At 44.1% G+C, this 20,269-nt stretch overlaps 1 protein-coding gene and 1 long non-coding RNA gene across 3 annotated transcripts in view; one reads left to right on the forward strand and one right to left on the reverse strand.

Annotated features, from left to right (window-relative positions):
• Nucleotides 1-8,205, reverse strand: part of LOC142651752 (uncharacterized) — a 296,323-nt gene extending 288,118 nt beyond the window's left edge. For both annotated transcript variants that reach the window (XM_075826806.1, XM_075826805.1), the window contains exon 1: nt 8,101-8,205. In XM_075826806.1, coding sequence (XP_075682921.1) covers nt 8,101-8,175 — 75 coding nt within the window. In that variant the 5' untranslated portion in view covers nt 8,176-8,205. The remainder of the gene's footprint in view (nt 1-8,100) is intronic.
• The window catches only part of LOC142651753 (uncharacterized), a 115,868-nt gene continuing 103,713 nt past the window's right edge, over nt 8,115-20,269 (forward strand). Inside the window, exon 1 of the long non-coding RNA XR_012847709.1 lies at nt 8,115-8,280. This is a non-coding gene — a long non-coding RNA (uncharacterized LOC142651753). The remainder of the gene's footprint in view (nt 8,281-20,269) is intronic.

Genomic DNA, 20,269 nt, shown 5'->3' on the forward strand with positions numbered 1-20,269 from the left:
CATCTTATGCTCTGCTGTCTCCGGCTCTAATGGTAGCGATTCCGACCATTTAACCCCTTAGATGCAAAAGTCAATAGCAACCACAGCATCTAAGCGGTTTAGAGGGAAGGGGCTCGCAGATGAATTGACAGGGCAGCGCCACCTCTGGGACAGACACCCATCTCTAGAACGGGGCCCCCTAAACCCCGTTCTAGCTTATTATTAAGCTTACCTTTCCTGGATCCACGATAGCTTAGAGCTGTCACTACATAGTCTAGGCCGGTTTCACACGAGCATGTTCGGTCCGTAAAATACGGAGCATATGTCAGATGCATTTCCTGGACCAAACAATTCAGGGAGCTGGGCTCCCAGCATCATAGTTATCTAGGATGCTAGGAGTCCCAGCCTCGCTGTGGGAAAACTGTACCGTACTGAAAACATTACAGTACGGGACAGTTTTCCCGCAGCGAGGCAGGGACTCCTAGCGTCATAGATAACTATGATGCTAGGAGCCCAGTTCCCTGAAGTGTGTTCGGTCCGGACCGAACATGCTCGTGTGAACTCGTCCGAACGGTCATTGGTTAGTTAACATCATCAAGTCGTCCCAGGTTACCTCAGTTCATTGGCCTACTTTTAAAAGTAGGCCAGTGAACTGAGGTAACAGGGCACCACGGGATATAAACGAACAATGACAGCTTAGAGCGATCAATGCTTAATTTGACGCAGGATCACCCAAAATGTGCCAGAATTTTAACGCATCTCGGGTGCATACGCCACTAAAAAAAATAAAAAAAAAATCTAGTGTGGGGACTCGTTCAGATAAAAAAAAAAGGAGTCCCTGTGCTAGGAGTTATTAGTGGTCATTCATCTACTTTCCAAAGTGAACGATCCCTAGTAACAAGGCCCCGTTCACATCAGCGTTCGGCATTCTGTTCTGCTCTGTCAGAGGAGCAGAACAATGAAAATGGCGGAAGTGCAGGCACCGTTAAACAACAGAGACAACCGGCGCCCGACGGAACCCATTTACTTTAATGTGTTCCGTCAAGGTGTCTGTGGTTTTACTGGAAACAATAGAGCAGAATGAACTTCCTGGTTAGGTGGCCGGGAGTTACGGAAACAGCCAAATTCTCTGAGCTACCTGGTTTCCTTAACTCCCCTAGAAGTTAATGGGAGTTCCGGAAAGAGGGTAGCACCGCGAGCTACGCCGTTTCCGTAACTTCCATTCACTTGTAAGCTAGAATGGGGTTTAGGGGGCCCCATTCTAGAAATAAGTGCGGGTTCCTGTGGATATGCGTAAATGTCCAAGATGGGAAAACCCCTTGAAGGCCTAAAATAGTCTGGTCACTGAGGGGTTAAAGCAATCTCATCTACACAATGTCAATAAACAAATCACTAGCAAAAAAAAGTTGTACATTGTTTTGCTGTATATTACAAATAGTTTTCCCAGTATTAAAGGCAAACAATCTAGTGCATAGAAGAAGCTTGCATGTTTTTTTTACGATTTATTAACTTTAAAAATAATACGAAGAGGCTCAGTCACCACATTATAAGTGCCTTATCTCCTACATAAGGAGATCGGCGCTATAAATGTCAGTGACCGCAGTGCTTTTTATTTAAAAAAAAATATCTATTTTCACCACTTTATTAGCGTTTTTAGATTTATGCTAATGAGTTGCTTAATGCCCAAGTGGGCGTGTTTTTACTGTAGACCAAGTGGGCGTTGTTCAGGGGAGTGTATGACGCTGACCAATCATGCACTCCTCTCCATTCATTTACACAGCGCATAGGGATCCTGTTAGATCCTTATGTGTTGTCTTAGGGTATGTGCACACGTAGTGACCAAAAACGTCTGAAAATACAGAGCTGTTTTCAAGGGAAAACAGCCCCTGATTTTCAGACGTTTTTTGAGCAACTCGCGTTTTTTACGTCCGTTTTTGGAGCTGTTTTCATTGGAGTCTGAGAAAACAGCTCCAAAAACGTCCAAAGAAGTGTCCTGCACTTCTTTTGACGAGGCTGTATTTTTACGCGTCGTCGTTTGACAGCTGTCAAACGACGACGCGTAAATGACAGGTCGTCTGCACAGTACGTCGGCAAACCCATTCAAATGAATGGGCAGATGTTTGCCGACGTATTGTAGCCCTAATTTCAGACGTAAAACGAGGCATAATACGCCTCGTTTACGTCTGAAAATAGGTCGTGTGAACCCAGCCTTATACTAACACAAACAATACTGAAGTGTTTAGACAGTGAATAGACATTCCACGGGATGTCTATTCACAATCCCTGCACTTCGTTACTGTTTCTATGGTAGTTACAGCAGAGGAAGCGCGATCTCGTTGTAACCTGTCATTTACAGCGAGATCACGCTTCCTCTGCTGGTGACAGGTTCCCTTTCAGGACCTATAAACTCGCTCTTAAGGGACCAAAATGAATTAAAGGGTCTATTAGTTACACTCTCCCGCCCAAATTAACAGGTGTGGAGAGACGCATCTGCACACTGCACGATACATCTGCCATTGCAAGCGTAGTACCCCCAAATCGTATCATGCACTTATCCCCTTCTATCGTACAGGAAACAGCACCCTCCAGAAGTGTCTCCCGTTCCTGATGTTAGTTAGGGGGCAACAGGGTATAACATGACTCACGGTATGTATGACCTTAGTAGCTCCATTTTACTATGAAAATATGGCCAGTTTTATTATGAACCATATTATGACTCTGTACAACCACTTTCAAGTTTATGGAGCCCTTACTGCTTGCTACAGTATTCCTCCAATTATGTACAAAGGCATACGGAAATTGAGGCACTGACATGAAATATTTACAGAGATGACGGCACCCAATATAGTAGGGTAAGGAAGCCCTGTGACTTCGTTTTAGGGTGCCTGTCTGGCCCCTGTGTGCTGCCATGAAGCTTCTATACACATAGATCTGCTGGAAGAAGCCGGAAGTACCGGCGAAACGCGCGTCGGGTGTCTTTAATATCAATATCAATGTTAGATGTTCATGATTGCTCCGTACTGCCTACTAGCAGTTCTATTTACCATCCATTTTGCAGAATATCTGCTGTAGTTAGGCTATGTTCACACGGGGTATTTTGCCGAGTTTTTTGACGCGGAAACCGCGTCGCAAAACTCGGCAAAAACGGCCTGAGAACGCCTCCCATTGATTTCAATGGGAGACGTCGGCGTCTTTTTCCCGCGAGCAGTAAAACTGCCTCGCGGGAAAAAGAAGCGACATGCCCTATCTTCGGGCGCTTCCGCCTCTGACCTCCCATTGACTTCAATGGGAGGCAGAGAAAGCGTATTTCGCGCTGTTTTATGCCCGCGGCGCTCAATGGCCACGGGCGAAAAACGGCGCGAAAAGCGAGAGGAATCAAACGGAATTTTGAGGCAGATATTCCTCCCCCAAAATACTCCGTGTGAACATAGCCTTAGGGACAACATCACGCTGAAGCTGCATGTTGGGCAGCTCATATAGTTTACTATGCACGGGGGGACGGAGCTGAGCTGTGTCTGAGATAGGTCCGTACACAGGCTCATCTCCCCTCAGCCCTTTCCACATATATGTGAATGACCAGGCAGCTCAACTTACATAATAAATAAAAAACAAACTGTGTTCTAGTGTACTAACTGCCTGACAGGCAGAGTACTCACTCTTGCACGGTACTGGAGTGCTTTGTCCAGGCGCGCTGCCTCTGTGGCCGTCCGCCCGGTCTGTCACTCCCCCTTACAGAGCTGTCACGGCATAGCAGTTTCGACTCTGCTGTGCCGAGCCTATACATACATGACAATACACAATATTGTGATCGTATCCAACGAGGGTTCCTCTGCTGCAGCTTGCGGTTACACACATTCAGCTGACCGCGGCTTACTTATCAGCTCATACGATACGTAGAAAAACCCCGTTAGCCAGGCTTTGTTGGCAATTAATGGGCTTTGTGCAAGTTATTCACTGCCTGACAAGGCAGAATATTTACTGACACTTATTTGAAGATTACTACAGTGCTGCCACCCGACAGGCTCGGTCTTTTCCTTCTCCTGTGTAGTTGCTAGCACGCAGCAGTCTTGACTCTGCTGTGCCGTGCCTGCTCACACAGGATACTTGTACATGCAGCCTATTGAAGTTACATGCATGTACATGGAACCCATTGCAGTCATATTGATGTAGGGGTTTCTCCACTGCTGGGCTTTATTTACAGCCCGTTGGAGGAACCTTTATTTTCACATGCAATTTGACTGTTTCCTCACCAACACTGAGGGGGGACAGTCTATATAATTTAATTTCTGGCCAAGGGACTATTACAATTTCTCCTAAATCACTCAATGGTGGAGGCCAGACACATACATCTATAGAATCGGAGCAATTCAATCTAGACATAATTTGTCATAGTGTGCCAATTCAGGGGACTTTGGCGCAACGTAAAATTTACATCTAACATTGTTTTTAATAACAATTCAACGATAAAGTATTTTTTACATTGATGAAACACTACTTTTCCTACTCCCCCTGTTCCTTTATTCATGTATTGACAATTGGTGGTGTACACCTAGTGTGAATTACTACAAAATATTATATATAAATTGTACGAGGGTAATACCCATCCAAATATATAGATCTGCTGTTTGCATGAGGCCTAACTGCCACGTGTAAATGTAGTCCCATTACCAAAGTTCACTTAGGCGGGATTCACACTGTCGGCCGGTAAAATCTGCCATTTTGCCCGGCCGGTAAAATCTGCCATTTTGCCCGGCCGGTTTGCATTAAGTTTTGCATCCGTGCCCGGCCGGGCAGATCCGGACAGTGACATCAGCGGCAACTCCTGAAGGGGAATCCCCATGTGTTCGGGGATTCCGCTTCAGGAGTTTCCCCTGATGTCACTGCCCAGATATGGACAGAGACATCAAGCGCTCTGTCCAGGAGCGGAATCCCCGAAAATACGGGGATTCCGCTCCTTCAAGGAGCTAAAGTGCGGCTAGCACATAGCAGAGATACCTCCCCGCTCTGCTATAGTGGCGTCGCTACAGTAGTAGCAGCCGCAGCAGCAGCTGCTAGCGGCGCCATCGAAGGTGTCGCCGGGCCAGGGTGCTTTTCAAGCAGGGGAAGGGAGCCAGCGCAGCGCTCCCTTCCACCTGCTGTACACCCCGGCCCTGCCACACAGTGTACAGCGATGCCATTCGTCAGAATGGCATCAACTCCTCCTCCTCACATGCACTCTGCGCTGTGAGGAGGAGGAGATAGAGCGCAAGCTACGGAAAACCCGGCCATCACTCGGGACACATCCCGGTGATGGCCGTGTATTACCCGGCCCCATAGACTTCTATGGGAGCCGGGCGGCCGGGTACCCGGGGGAAGATAGAGCATGTCCTATTTTTTGACGGGCGGTTTTCCCGGCCGTCAAAAAATCGGTCGTGTGAATAGCCCCATTAGGGGTCTATTATTCCAAATGCAGCCGGGTGCCGGCCGATTTATGAATGGCCGGCACCCGGCCTTGTGAATGAGGCCTAAGGCCTCATTCACACGACAGGGTCCGAGTGTCGGCCGGGGAAATCGGCCGTTTTTGGCCGATTTGGACCAGATTTGAATCCGTTTTTTTCCCTGTCCGTTTTAAAATCGGATGAATTTCATTTAAACTTTGTTGCCACACACAGCCCTTTGTAGATAATGCCACACAGCCCCCTGCAGGCGATGCCACACAGCCCCCTGCAGGCGATGCCACACAGCCACCTGCAGGCGATGCCACACAGCCACCTGCAGGCGATGCCACACAGCCACCTGTAGGCGATGCCACACAGCCCCTGTAGGCGATGCCACCCACCCTGCCCCCTGTAGGCGATGCCACCCACCCTGCCCCCTGTAGGCGATGCCACCCACCCTGCCCCCTGTAGGTGATGCCACCCACCCTGCCCCCTGTAGGTGATGCCACCCACCCTGCCCCCTGTAGGTGATGCCACAGTCCCCTGTAAGTTGCACCCATCCCCCCCCCCCTTTCCAGAAGTCACTGACTTCAATATCCATATATGGACAGTGTAGTCGCTGACTTCTCCTGAAGAGGAATTCCCTGCCACAGGTCGGCAATTCCGCTTCAGAAGTGAGTGACGTCACTGTGTCCATATATGGACAGTGTAGTCACTCACTTATCCTGTAGCGGCATCCCCGGCCATAGAGTCGAGGATTCCGCTGCAGAAGTGCGTGACTTCGCTGTGTCCATATATGGACAGTGTAGTCACTCACTTCTCCTGTAGCGGCATCCCCGGCCATAGAGTCGGGGATTCCGCTGCAGAAGTGCGTGACTTCGCTGTGTCCATATATGGACAGTGTAGTCACGCACTTCTCCTGTAGCGGCATCCCCGGCCATAGAGTCGGGGATTCCGCTGCAGAAGTGCGTGACTTCGCTGTGTCCATATATGGACAGTGTAGTCACGCACTTCTCCTGTAGCGGAATCCCCAATCCCCAGCAGGGGATTGGGGATTCCGACTCCTACAGCGAGCAATAAAAGATCCTCCTCCTCACATGCACTCTGCACTGTGAGGAGGAGGAGGAGAGAGAGTGCGCGAGCGACGGTAGACCCGGCCATCACTTGGGACACATTCCGGTGATGGCCGTGTATTACTCGGCCCCATAGACTTCTATGGGAGCCGGGCACCCGGCTGAAAATAGAGCATGTCCTATTTTTTGACGGGCGGTTTTCCCGGCCGTCAAAAAATCGGTCGTGTGAATAGCCCCATTAGGGGTCTATTATTCCTAATGCAGCCGGGTGCCGGCCGATTTATGAACGGCCGGCACCCGGCCGGGAATCCCTGTCGTGTGAATCCCGCCTTAGGCCTCATTCACACAGCCATGCCCGTTAACACGGCCGGCCGAAGACAACCAGAGGCCGCATTTTCGTGCCGTGCTCCCATACGAAGTATGGGAGCACGGCCTGCAAAAAGTAGGACATGCTCCATATTTCCCTGCACGGTTACCCTTCCGTAGCGATACGGAAAGTTGTCCGCAGCTAATTGAACCGGGCGGGTCCGTAATTGCGGTCCGCAATTAGAGGTTTTTTTACGGCCGTGTGCATGGGGCCTTAGGGCGTAGTCAGACATTTTTAACCACAACTGCGTCAAAAAAAATGCATTGAATCGCAGTAACACGACATTTGCCAGCTGTCCAAAGACTAATACGAACCCTGTGTATGCCAGAGTGTGCTCGACATTACTTTTGATATATTTTTTTTTAATTTAATTTTATGGAAACTGTATTGAAAAGCATCCAGTAAAAAAAAAATATATATATATATATATATATATATATACACACACACACACACACACACACATACACCACACAGCATTTTTTTTTTTTTATACAATCAAAGCGGAACCTATACTGTGGATGCAGATTCAATTCGAACGATCAGGTTTGTGTGTTTTGGCTGGGGTCACTTGCGGTAGTGTGAATTGCTGCTGGTTTGCAATGAAGTTACTGGCCTCGCAGTTTTCAGCAGCGAAACACACTATTGCAAAGTGAATCTAGCCTTAGGTTGGGTTCCCACAGTGCAGCTTTTGCATGCTTTTTTTTTTTTTTAAGCCAAAACTGGATCCAGGAGAGGAGACCTAGAAGGTTTTCTTTATAGATTTCTTCTGTTTAGGTTCCGTTCCTGGTTTGGGTTAAAAAACGCATACAAAATCTTAGGCAAATCTGCACTGTGGGAACCCAGTCTTATTTCAATTCAAAGTGATTGCACATGTAAAGTCACCACCTCTATATCCTCAATAAACGGGAACTCCTCACTCGAAGCAGTGGGGGTTGCTGTGTACATCCTGAAAATTACCACAGCGGCGTAACTACGGGACCAGTAAGCACACCATTGATCATTTCCAACAGGTTTGCTGTAGTTATTGAGCAGAATGGCGTATTTTAGGAAGTCGTTGGAATATCGACGAGTTCATGTGAAACACGCGTTACGTTACGTGCAATGCATGATCAGCACAGCTTCACACTGGAAAGCGGAATGGTTCAAGATCATTGGCCGGTCTGCGCTGTGCGGTGACGCAGTACGACAACCAGAAGTGCTGCACTGCCATCCGCACTATGTAATAGATCAGCCTAGTGGCTGCCAGCTCCGCTCTTCTCACCTGCCCGGTCCTCACGGATCGCAGGAATTGCTCTACAGACTTCTCCATGTTCGCCAGCGGCGCGTGCTCAGCCATTGCGCGCTGTGACTGCTCTGCTGTACTGACTCCTCCCATTCAGCGGTGCACAGAGAAAAGGCGGGCTCGCTCGATCCCACACGGATGTAGCGTTGTGATCTTCTGGTAAAGGGCTTTATTAGTACCTTCTTTCGCTTATATAACTATAGAGAACTGAAAATTCAGCTTTGGGTGGAGTTTTCCGAGTCCTCTCATCCCCAAAGTTCAGCTCCAACTTTTTCCGTCCGGAATGGCTGGTCATTCCATAAAGAAAATGATCCACACTCCCTGCAGTTGTACTGAACTACATTTACATCACCACAGGGTTGATAAAGTTAGTTTATTAGTTTAAGGATCTGGGTGTTTTTTTGGTTAAAACTTGTTAAAAAATAAATAAATAACATTCAGCTAAGGGGTTAATACCAAAAATCCCTGGTGGTCTAGGGAAGGGGTCAATGTCAGTAGTGGTTTAAAACCAGATTTCTCACCAATCAGGCTGATCTTACAGATATTGAAATTGGTTAGAGTTCCCACAGTGTGGTTGCACCACGGCCTAAGCTGCGCCTACATGTAGATGGGCGCGTTTTTCAAATTACATACAGGGAAAATCGCTTTCATTGTTAGGGTATGTTCACACGCAAACGCAAAATACGTCTGAAATTACGGCGCTGTTTTCAGGTGAAAACAGCTGAATTTCAGTCATTTTTGCTCACGTTTTTCGTGGCGTCCATTACGGACGTAATTTGAGCTGTTTTTCAATGGAGTCAATGAAAAACGGCTCCAAAGAAGTGACATGCACTTCTTTGACGCGGGCATCTTTTTACGTTCCGTCTTTTGACAGCGACGCGTAAAATTACACCTCGTCTGAACAGAACATCGTAAAACCTATTGCAAGCAATGGGCAGATGTTTGCAGGCGTAATGGAGCCGTCATTTCAGGCGTAATTCGAGGCGTAAAACGCCCGAATTACGCCTGAAAAAAAGGTCATGTGAACATACCCTTTGGGTATGTGCACACGCTGAATAAAAACCGTCTGAAAATACGGAGCTGTTTTCAGAGAAAACAGCCTCTGATTTTCAGGCGTTTTTGAAGCTGAAAATTAAGCTTCTTAGGGTATGTTCACACGGCAACGCAAAATACGTCTGAAATTACGGAGCTCCTGAATTTCAGACGTTATTACAAGTGCACGCGTTTTTCGCGGCGTCCATTATGGACGTAATTGGAGCTGTTTTTCAATGGAATCAATGAAAATCGCCTCCAATTACGTCCCAAGAATTGTCCTGCACTTCTTTGACGCGGGCGTAATTTTACGCGCCGTCTTTTGACAGCGACGCGTAAAATTACAGGTCGTCTACACAGCAATGGGCAGATGTTTGCCGACGTATTGGAGCCGTCTTTTCAGGCGTAATTCGAGGCGTAAAACGCCTCCATTACGTCTGAAAATAGGTCGTGTGAACATACCCTGAGGCTGTGTTCACAAGTAGTATTTTGCAGACAGAAAATCCTGTTTGGAATTTTGAGGCAGATCCTCCTCTGCCTACACGCCGTTTTTCGCAGCGTTTTTCGCCCACGGCCATTAAGCACTGCGGGCAAAAAACGCAGCGAAATACGCTTCTGCCTCCCATTGAGGTTTCCGCGTCAAAAAACGTGCGGAAAAACTCTGTGTGAACTGGCCCTTAATTTGGAGCTTCTTTTCAGGCTTCTTTTGAGGCGTTTTTCATAGCGTTCAATAGAAAATCAGCTCCAAAAAACGCCTCATGAAGTGACATTCTACTTCTTTTTACGGAGTGTCTTTTTACGCTCCATCTTTTAAAACAGCGGCGTACAAACACGCCCCGTGTGAACTAAATGCTCTTTTTCCCATTGATTTCAATGGGCAGATGTTTGTAGGCATTCAGTTCCGCTTTTTCAGGCGTTTTTTGAGGCGTAAACGCCCCAAAATACGCTTCAAAAGACTGCGTGTGAACATACCCTTAATGTCCTGTGTGTCCATCACATGACTGACATGCAAGTTGCAAGAGCGAGAATCCTACTTTTAATTTCCCCGTCGCAGTGGTCACAAGTGCCACTCTGCTCTGAGAGATGACTCTAGAGGCCAGTGAGGAGAACGCTAGAGCCATAACACTGAGAAGGAACTTACAAAACCTCAGTGACACTGGCGACCATGGCGCCAGGGAAAAAAAAAACATACTTTTCTTGGTCATGCAACTTGATAGACCGAGACAAAAATGAATTGTTACAATGCCCTCCTACACCCCTATATACTGCCGTCAGCAGTTTTTAGGGCCTCAAAACTGCTGACAGGTTTCCTTAAACGTTTAAATTATACAAAAAATAACCGGACATCTTTTCTGGTCCTTCTACAAAAAAACAGTGCTAATCTTTTTAATGGAGTTGTCGTTTAGATCTTTCGCAGATACAGTTTACGCGCTACAATTGTGGTGAATGAAAATTTTTAGGGTATGTTCACACGTGGCGGATACGCTGTGAATTTTCCATTCGTGTTTGCGTGCAGAAAATAGCAAAGTGGATGAGATTTTAAGAAATTTTACTTTCGATGAGAGGGGTGAAATGCACAACAAATTCCGCAGATTTGCCGTGAGATCCACAGGCGTATTTTCCCGTCCCGTGTGGTCGTTTCCCTAAGCACGTCAGGTCAGTTTTCGGAGACATATTTCAATAAGATCAATTGTCCATTTATACACATTAATTTATGTTGATATTGGCTTGAATGGACAGCAATTTGATAGATATCTGTGATTGTAAAGACACCTTAGACACTGTTTACACAGAGTTTTTTTTCAGGCAGGTTTTGACCTGCCTGCAAATTATTGCCACAGCGCTTTTTGCCATTGAGCGCTGCGGGCAAAAAATAGAGTGAAAGAGATTTTGACCTGCCTGCAAATTCTTGCCGCAATTGCCGCTGCGCTTTTCGGCCACGGCCATTGAGCGCCGTGGCCAAAAAATAGCAAGAATGAGCATGCCACTTTTTTTTTACCACAAGCGGCTAAAAGCCGCAGCAGAAAAAAACTGTCTGAAATCAATGTAATGGCAGCTAGCTCCGATCCCTCCCATTAACCCCTTTGATGCAGCGATCGAAAGCGATCGCTGCATCAAAGCGGTTGCTAGAAGATCGCCAGCCCTGACATGCAATCAGATAGTTGGACCTTCAAGTCCAAGTCTAAAAGTGTAAAAATGTGAAAAAAATAAATGTTTGAAAACATAATAAAAGTTTCAAGTAATAAAATAAAACACAATCGCCCTGTTCCCTTATCAAGTCCTTTATTATTGAAAAAATAATAATAAACCATACATATTTGGTATCGCCGTGACCATAACAGCCTGAGCTATAAAAATATGATATTAATTATTGCACGTGGTGAACAGCGTAAAAAAAAAAATGTAAAGAACGATATCAGAATGTTTTTTGGTCACTTTGCCCTACAAATATTGGAATAAAAAGTGCTAAAAAAGTCGCATGTATCCAAAAATGGTACCTATAAAAACTATAGCTTGTGTCGCAAAAAACAAGCTCTCATACAGCTCCGTCAACGAAAAAGTTAGGCTGGGTTCACACGACCACATTAACGTCCGTAATGGACGGACGTATTTCGGCCGGAAGTCCCGGACCGAACTCAGTGCAGGGAGCCGGCTCCTAGCATCATAGTTATGTACGATGCTAGGAGTCCCTGCCTCTCCGTGGAACTACTGCCCCGTACTGAAAACATGATTACAGTACATAACTATGATGCTAGGAGCCGGCTCCCTGCACTGAGTTCGGTCCGGGACTTCCGGCCGAAATACGTCCGTCCATTACAGACGTTAATGTGGTAGTGTGAACCCAGCCTTAGAAAGTTATGGTTCTGTGATCGCAATGGGGTCACTTTACGCCTTGATCATCTATGCAGGTTCAAATCAGGTGGGGGGGTGCGAGCTCGGAGAAGTAAAGACACACTGAGACCACGTTCTCAAAGTAATACTTCTAATTTATTGAACTACAACGTTCATACTTATAGCATCAGACGAACAAAGAACATTCCATAACATATGAGTCATCTGTATATTCTAGCCTTACAGCTTCCTTTCCCATCTGGTATATTCCTCCCTTCATCCATCTGGTCTTGGAGGGTTTGGAGCTGCCTTTCTCTTTCTCTTTCTTGTTCCTCTCTTTTTGCCTTGTCCTTCCTGTTTTGCTCTTTTTGCTCCTCTTCGTCTTCCTCATCCCCTCCCTCTGCTCCTTTATTTGTTTTACCTGCCCTAGTAATTACCCCTGCTGGTGCTAACACCACTGGGGCCATTCCCGCAACCTGCTTATATGGTTCCGGTATATGCGTGGGGGCAGGCGCAAAAGGGTTGTTGTTCGAGTATCCTGGCACTACTGGATATATACCTAGAGGATTTTTGTCCCTAGGTCTGGGAGCGCCACATGCATAACATACATCCTTCCACTCCAGGTTCTGAGAACCGCACCTAAAACACGTCCATCCTTCTGGACCATTTAACGTTCTGTCTCCATACCCCGGGGGTCTACCTACCTTTTCTGTCCTTTTTCCTGGATTTTCATTATAACAATCATAATAAAACTTTTTCTTACATTCTGTTTCCATGCATCCCCCTCGTGTTACTTCCTCTGACACCTTCTTCCATACTTCGGCTTTCTCAGTCAACCCTTTATCTTTCAGCCATCCACGCTTTGTGTCACAACATTCATTCCATTTGTCTGCATCTAACCGTCCATGGGATTCTAGACCACATGCTTTCATTAATTTTTTTATTCCCTGTGTCGTCTTTTTACCTTCTCTTTCTGCTACTACCTGTTTGGCGGTTTGTCCTTTGGGGTGTTCATCTTTAACCCCTTCCCTCTTTAGCCACTTTTGACCTTCCTGACAGAGCCTCATTTTTCAAATCTGACATGTTTCACTTTATGTGGTAATAACGTTGAAATGCTTTCACCTATCCGGGCGATTCTGAGATTGTTTTCTCGTGACACATTGGACTTTAAGATAGTGGTAAAATTTGGTCGATACATTCAGTATTTAATTGTGAAAAACACGAAAATATAGTGAAAAATTGCAAAAATTAGCATTTTTCTCAATTTAAATGTATCTGCTTGTAAGACAGGCAGTAATACCACACAAAATAGTTGCTAATTAACATCCCCCATATGTCTACTTTAGATTGGCATCGTTTTTTGAACATCCTTTTATTTTTCTATGACCTCACAAGGCTTAGAACTTTAGCAGCAATTTCTCAAATTTTCAAGAAAATTTCAAAAGGCTATTTTTACAGGGGCCAGTTCAGTTGTGAAGTGGTTTTGAGGGCCTTATATATTAGAAACCCCCAAAAAGTCACCCCATTTTAAAAACTTCACCCCTCAAAGTATTCAAAACAGCATTTAGAAAATGTCTTAACCCTTTACACATTTCACAGGAATTAAAGCAAAGTAGAGGTGAAATTTACAAATTTCATATTTTTTTGCAGAAATAAATTTTTAATACAATTTTTTTTATAACACAGAAGGTTTTACCAGAGAAATGCAACTCAATATTTGTTGCCCAATTTCTGCAGTTTTAGGAAATATCCCACATGTGGCCGTAGCGTGCTACTGGACTGAAGCACCGACCTCAGAAGCAAAGGAGCACCTAGTGGATTTTGGGGCCTTATTTTTGTTAGAATATATTTTAGGCACCATGTCAGGTTTGAAGGGCTCTTGCGGTGCCAAAACAGTGAAAATCCCCCAAAAGTGACCCCATCTGGGAAACTAGACACCTCAAGGAAATTATCTAGGGGTGTAGTGAGCATTTTGACCGCACAGGTTTTTTACAGAAATTATTGGGAGTAGGCCGTGAAAATTAAAATCAACATTTCTTCAAAGAAAATGTAGGTTTAGCGATTTTTTTTCTCATTTCCACAAGGACTAAAGGAGAAAAAGCATCGCAAAATTTGTAAAGCAATTTCTCCCGAGTAAAACACTACCCCACATGTGGTAATAAATGGATATTTGGACACACGGCAGGGCTTAGAAGGGAAAGAGCGCCGTTTGGCTTTTGGAGCTCAAATTTAGCAGGAATGGTTTGAGAGGCCATGTCACATTTACAAAGCCCCTGAGGGGACAAAACAGTGGAAACCCGCCACAAGTGACCCCATTTCGGAAACTACACCCATTGAGGAAATTATCTAGGGGTATAGTGAGCGTTTTGACCCCACAGATTTTTTGCATAAATTATTGGAAGTAGGCTGTGAAAATGATAATCTAAATTTTTTCAAAGAAAATGTAGGTTTAGCTAATTTATTCTCATTTCCACAAGGACTGAAGGAGAAAAAGCACCGTAAAATTTGTAAAGCAATTTCTCCCGAGTAAAACAATACCCCACATGTGGTAATAAACGGTTGTTTGGACACACGGCAGGGCTTAGAAGGGAAAGAGAACTATTTGGCTTTTGGAGTCCACATTTAGCAGGAATGGTTTGCGGAGGCCATGTCACATTTACGAAGCCCCTGAGGGGACAAAACAGTGGAAACCCCCCACAAGTGACCCCATTTTGGAGACTACACCCATTGAGGAAATTATCTAGGGGTATAGTGAGCGTTGACAGGTGCAGCGTCAAATTAGTGTTATACCATCTGGTCCGTTGACAGGTGCAGCGTCAAATTAGTGTTATACCATCTGAAATGCAACATGGATCTCTCATCATTTATTTAATTTTTTGGATTTTTTATTTATTTTTATTTATTTATTTTTTTATTTTATTTTCTTATTTATTATTTATATAATTTTCTGTTATATTTTATTTATTATAGACACTGCTGATCACTAATGGGTTTGTTAGGGATAAATGAATTTTTCTTAATCCAAAAAATGGGAATTTACTTGCAATGTACTGTGTGTATATGTTTTGGTATTTTATATATATGTATATTCCCGGATAGAAATGTATGATGAAATACTGAGGGGAATCTATAAATATGGACAAAACATGTGTATAATTGGACGTTTTGGATTTGAATCATTGGATTCTATGAGTACTTAATGTAATATTTTTACATATGGGTCCAGTTCCCTTTAAATTTGGCACTATAAAGAGGCCAGACTTTACTGAACTCACAAAATGGCTCTGAGGAAATCCTGGTTCGGGATGAAACATGTCAGCTGATCAATTAGTCTACACCTGGCAGGTAGTGACGTCAACCTTGCCTCGTCTTGCAGTCTCCAGTGTTGCCAGAAAAAACCAACGTGGATACCAGCATATTACGATACCGACTCTCCAATGAGGAGTGTGTTCCATTGCTATAATTTGCTCACCTTGGGTGAAACCTCGGCTGCCCCCGAGTATAGGAAGATCCAAGCTATTCAACATAAGGATTGACCGTGGATGGAGTGGATATAAGGAGAACCTTCCATGTGGGAATTGTGATCTGCCAATGATGAGATTGAAGGGGTGAAAAACGCGATTGATATATTTTTTTAAAATCTGCCTTAACTCTACAATTGCTCCAGGAGGAGGAACATAGTGAAAAAGAGTGAACTTTCAGTCCACCTTGAGTTGCGAGATCAACATAAAGATGAGTATTCAACTCTTTATCTATATTTGCATGGCTATTATATAAGAGGAACTGCTCCTGTTGGTTTCGGACCAAAATTTTAAAAGAAGGAGGAAAAAGCAAAAACTGCAAGTGTGAACTGAGACCAATGGTGTCTGAATAAAAATTTAACGTGGATACCAGCATAGCAGGATTCCGACTCTTGAATGTAGGAGCGTGCTCCATTGCTTAAATTTGCTCACCTTTGGGTGAAATCTCGGCTGCCCCCGAGTATAGGAAGATTTAAAGATGAATATTTAACTCCTTATATACAATTGCATTGCTATCACACAAGAGGAACTGTTTCTGTTGGTTTCGGACCAAAATTAGAAAAGAAGGAGTAAAAAGAAAAAAGCGCAAGTGTGAACGGAGACCAATGGTGTCTGGATAAAAAAATCTTCAGAACCGGTTCTTATAGCAATTCTCTTATATGGGTCTGATTTTGGCTTATGTATAGAACACCTATTACCTAGATATCTCATCATGACATGTCATTGTGTTTAGAGGGGGATAAATTAATGGCAGTAATGTTATAAAAGTCTGTGTTGGTATCCTGGCCAGGAGACATTTTTTTTTTTTTTTTTTTTTTTTAAATTATGTACATCTAGTTTGAAACAAATGTGTTTTCTCAAACCCTTTTCTTTTCCTATAAAAAATCTTTGTATTATGGATAAAAGAGGAAAGAGATATATTTATATATGAAAAATCTTTAAAATATATTTTTATATGGAATTTAATAAAAATTTATATAAAATTATTCTTATCCCAAAGAGTGCCTGGTATGTTTTGGAAAATATTTTTTGTTTTTTTCTTTTTGAATTGTTGCTCTCCGAAACGGCACCGTGCTATATATGGATTGCATATTTTGGGATTTCTATTAGGTATGGTTTATAACCATTTCTTGTGTTTAGCTCGTATAGTGAGCGATTTGACCCCACAGTTTTTTTGCAGAAAATATTGGAAGTAGGCCCTGAAAATAATAATCTACATTTTTTCAAAAAAAATCTAGGTTTAGCTAATTTTTTCTCATTTCCAGAAGGACTGAAGTAGAAAAAGCACCACAAAATTTGTAAAGCAATTTCTCCCGAGTAAAACAATACCCCACATGTGGTAATAAACGGCTGTTTGGACACACGGCAGGGCTTAGAAGGGAAACAGCACTATTTGGCTTTTTGAGATCACATTTAGCAGGAATGGTTTGCGGAGGCCATGTCACATTTGCAAAGCCCCTGAGGGGACAAAACAATGAAAACGCCCAAAAAGGGACTCCATTTAGGAAACTACACCTCTTGAGGAATTCATCTAGGGGTGTAGTAAGCATTTTGACCCCACAGACGTTTCATAGAATTTATTAGAATTAGGCAGTGAAAATAAAAACAGTCCTTTTTCTTCAATAAGACGTAGCTTTAGCGCAAATTTTTTCATTTTCTCAACAAATAAAGGAAAAAAAGAACCCAAAATTTGTAAAGCAATTTCTCCCGAGTACGGCAATACCCCATATGTGGTCATAAACTGCTGTTTGGGCAAACGGCAGGGCTCAGAAGGAAAGGACCGCCATTTGGAGTGCAGATGTTGCTGGATTGGTTTCTGGGCGCCTGTGGGCCCAAAACAGTGGAAACCCCCCAGAAGTGACCTCATTTTGGAAACGACACCCCTCAATGCATTTACCAAGGGGTGTAGTAAGCATTTTAACCCTGCAGGTGTTTTGTAGAAATTAGTGTTCACTCGATGTTGCAGAGTGAAAATGGGATTTTCTTCCATAGATATGCCAATATGTGGTGCCCGGCTTGTGCCACCATAACAAGACAGCCCTCTAATTATTATGCGGTGTTTCCCGGTTTTAGAAACACCCTACATGTGGCCCTAATCTGGTTTGTTGCGGGATGAGCTGTAGTTATTATTGGTACCATTTTGGGGTACATGTGACTTTTTGATCACCTTTTATCCTATTTTTTGGGATGCCAGGTAAACAAAAAAATGCAATTCTGGCACAGCTTTTTTCGGTTTTTTTTTATACAGCGTTCACCATGCGTTATAAACTACATGTTAACTTTATTCTGTGGGTCAGTACGATTCTGGCGATACCTAATTTATAGCATTTTTTTATGTTTTACAACTTTTTTCACAATAAAATTACTTTTGTAAAAAGAATGTATTTTTTTTCTGTCGCAAAGTTGTGAGAACCATAACGTTTTAATTTTTTTGTCGACGGAGGTGTATGAGGGCTTGTTTTTTGCGGGACGAGCTATAGTTTTTATAGGTACCATTTTTGGATACGTGCGACTTTTTGATCACTTTTTATTCTAATATTTGTAGGGCAAAGTGACTAAAAAACAGAAACTCTGGTAACGTTTTTTACGTTTTTTTTTACGCTGTTCACCGCGTGCAATAAATAATACAATATTTTGATACCTCAGGTCGTTGCGGTCGTGGCGATACCAAATACATATGGTTTATTATTATTTTTCAATAATAAAGGACTTGATAAGAGTAAAAGGGGGATTGTGTTTTATTTGATTACTTGAAACTTTTATTGTTTTCAAACTTTTATTTTTTGCACTTTTTTTTACACTTTTTTACACTTTTTTATACTTTTTTTACACTTTTCTTCAAGTCCCACTAGGGGACTTGAAGGTCCAACGGTCAGATTTTTTTTTTTCTAATACATTGCACTACCTATGTAGTGCAATGTATTAGATCTGTCAGTCATTCACTGACAGCAAGCCGATTAGGCTTCGCCTCCCGGCGGGGCCTAATAGGCTTCCGTAATGGCAGAGCAGGAGACCATTGTGTCTCCTGTTGCCATAACAGCAGTCGCCAGTCCCGATTGCCTGTCAGGGCTGGCGATTTGCTAGTAACCGCTACGATGCAGCAATCGCTTTCGATTGCTGCATCGAAGGGGTTAATGGCAGGGATCGGAGCTAGCTCCGGTTCCTGCCGTTACAGGTGGATGTCAGCTGTACAGTACAGCTGACATCCACCGCTGATGACGCCGGATCAGCTCCTGACCCGGCGCCATCTTGCCGGCAGCTACGGAAGCCGATCAGGCTCCGCCGCCGGGCGGATCTTGACCGGCTTCGGTGCTAGGCAGACCGGGAGGCCAGTATTAGGCCTCCGGTTGCCATTGCAGCCACCGGAACCCCGGCAATTTCATTGCTGGGGCTCCGATGAGCTGCAAACACCTTAAGTGCAGCGATCGCGTTTGAGCCCTGCACTTAAGGGGTTAATGGCGGGGATCGAAGCTAATTTCGGTCCCCGCCGTTACAGTCGGATGTCAGCTGTAAGATACAGCTGAGATCCGGTGATGATGGCACCGACTCAGTTTCTGAGCCGGTGCCAAACATTTGATGTACATGTACGGCATTTTGCGGGAAGTCAATGCTTTCCATGACGTACATGTACGTCAAATGTCGGGAAGGGGTTAAAGAGGGTAACCAAGTTTCCCATCTTGTGACTGTAAGTGGTGGCCTTAGGCACACCCGTATTTTGTTACAGATTTTAGCTACTGACAGATGAATTCTATTCTCATCTATTTTAGACAGTTTCTAGTTTCCGTACTTACTTTCTACTCTGGCCAGAGAATCTTCCTTTTACAGTCCTTCTTATTTACTTTAAACACCACTCAAGGAGATATCCTCCACACCATAACAGTAAAACGGCTAGTATCCCTAGTCCAAATAGTAGGGCGAGTGTCAAATCCAAGTGTTGATTCATCATGCCGGATTATTGGACTGCACAAAATTTTCGATTTCCGGGCTAAAATTTAGCCTATCATAATCCCCGTAGTCACCTGAAGCATGTACACATGTTTCTGGTAATTTGCCGGATTATCGGAATTTTTTTCCAAAACAATTTCCTTATTCTAAAATGCATTTGTGACACAAAACTGGGTTTCTACAACATTCATACAAATACTGCCATAGAGATCAGGCACTTTATCCTGAGGGTAGGATTTATTTTAGACTTGACCAGATTTTTACACTAAAAATACCCTCATGTGGCCCCTCTATTCCTTAGGAGTACTACCGGGAAGGTGACCTACCAGACAGGAAGGTGCAGAGCAGAGTTTGTAAGAATTAAGTCTTCTTACCTTGCTGCAGCAGTGGTCTGCACGTTCCTTCGTCCGGGAGGTCGCCACTCTAGTCCCGGGAGATCCCCTGGGTGGGGTGCCGTCCTTCTGGTCAAGTCCCTGTTCGGGCGCCAATTTCTGTGATCGCAATGGGGTCACTTTACGCCTTGATCATCTATGCAGGTTCAAATCAGGTGGGGGGGGGTGCGAGCTCGGAGAAGTAAAGACACACTGAGACCAAGTTCTCAAAGTAATACTTCTAATTTATTGAACTACAGTGCTCATACTTATAGCATCAGACGAACAAAGAACATTCCATAACATATGAGTCATCTGTATGTTCAAGCCTTACATCTTTCTTTCCCACAAAAGCTCATTGGTGGAGCACCAGGTATTCCCTTAGGTTTCCTTTATGCTTAGGGGGGTGGTCAAGTGATTGACCTCCATCTGTTCGCAATTTTCAAG

Source organism: Rhinoderma darwinii, chromosome 5 (assembly GCF_050947455.1).
Source record: "Rhinoderma darwinii isolate aRhiDar2 chromosome 5, aRhiDar2.hap1, whole genome shotgun sequence".
In the NCBI taxonomy this organism is placed as follows: domain Eukaryota; kingdom Metazoa; phylum Chordata; class Amphibia; order Anura; family Rhinodermatidae; genus Rhinoderma; species Rhinoderma darwinii.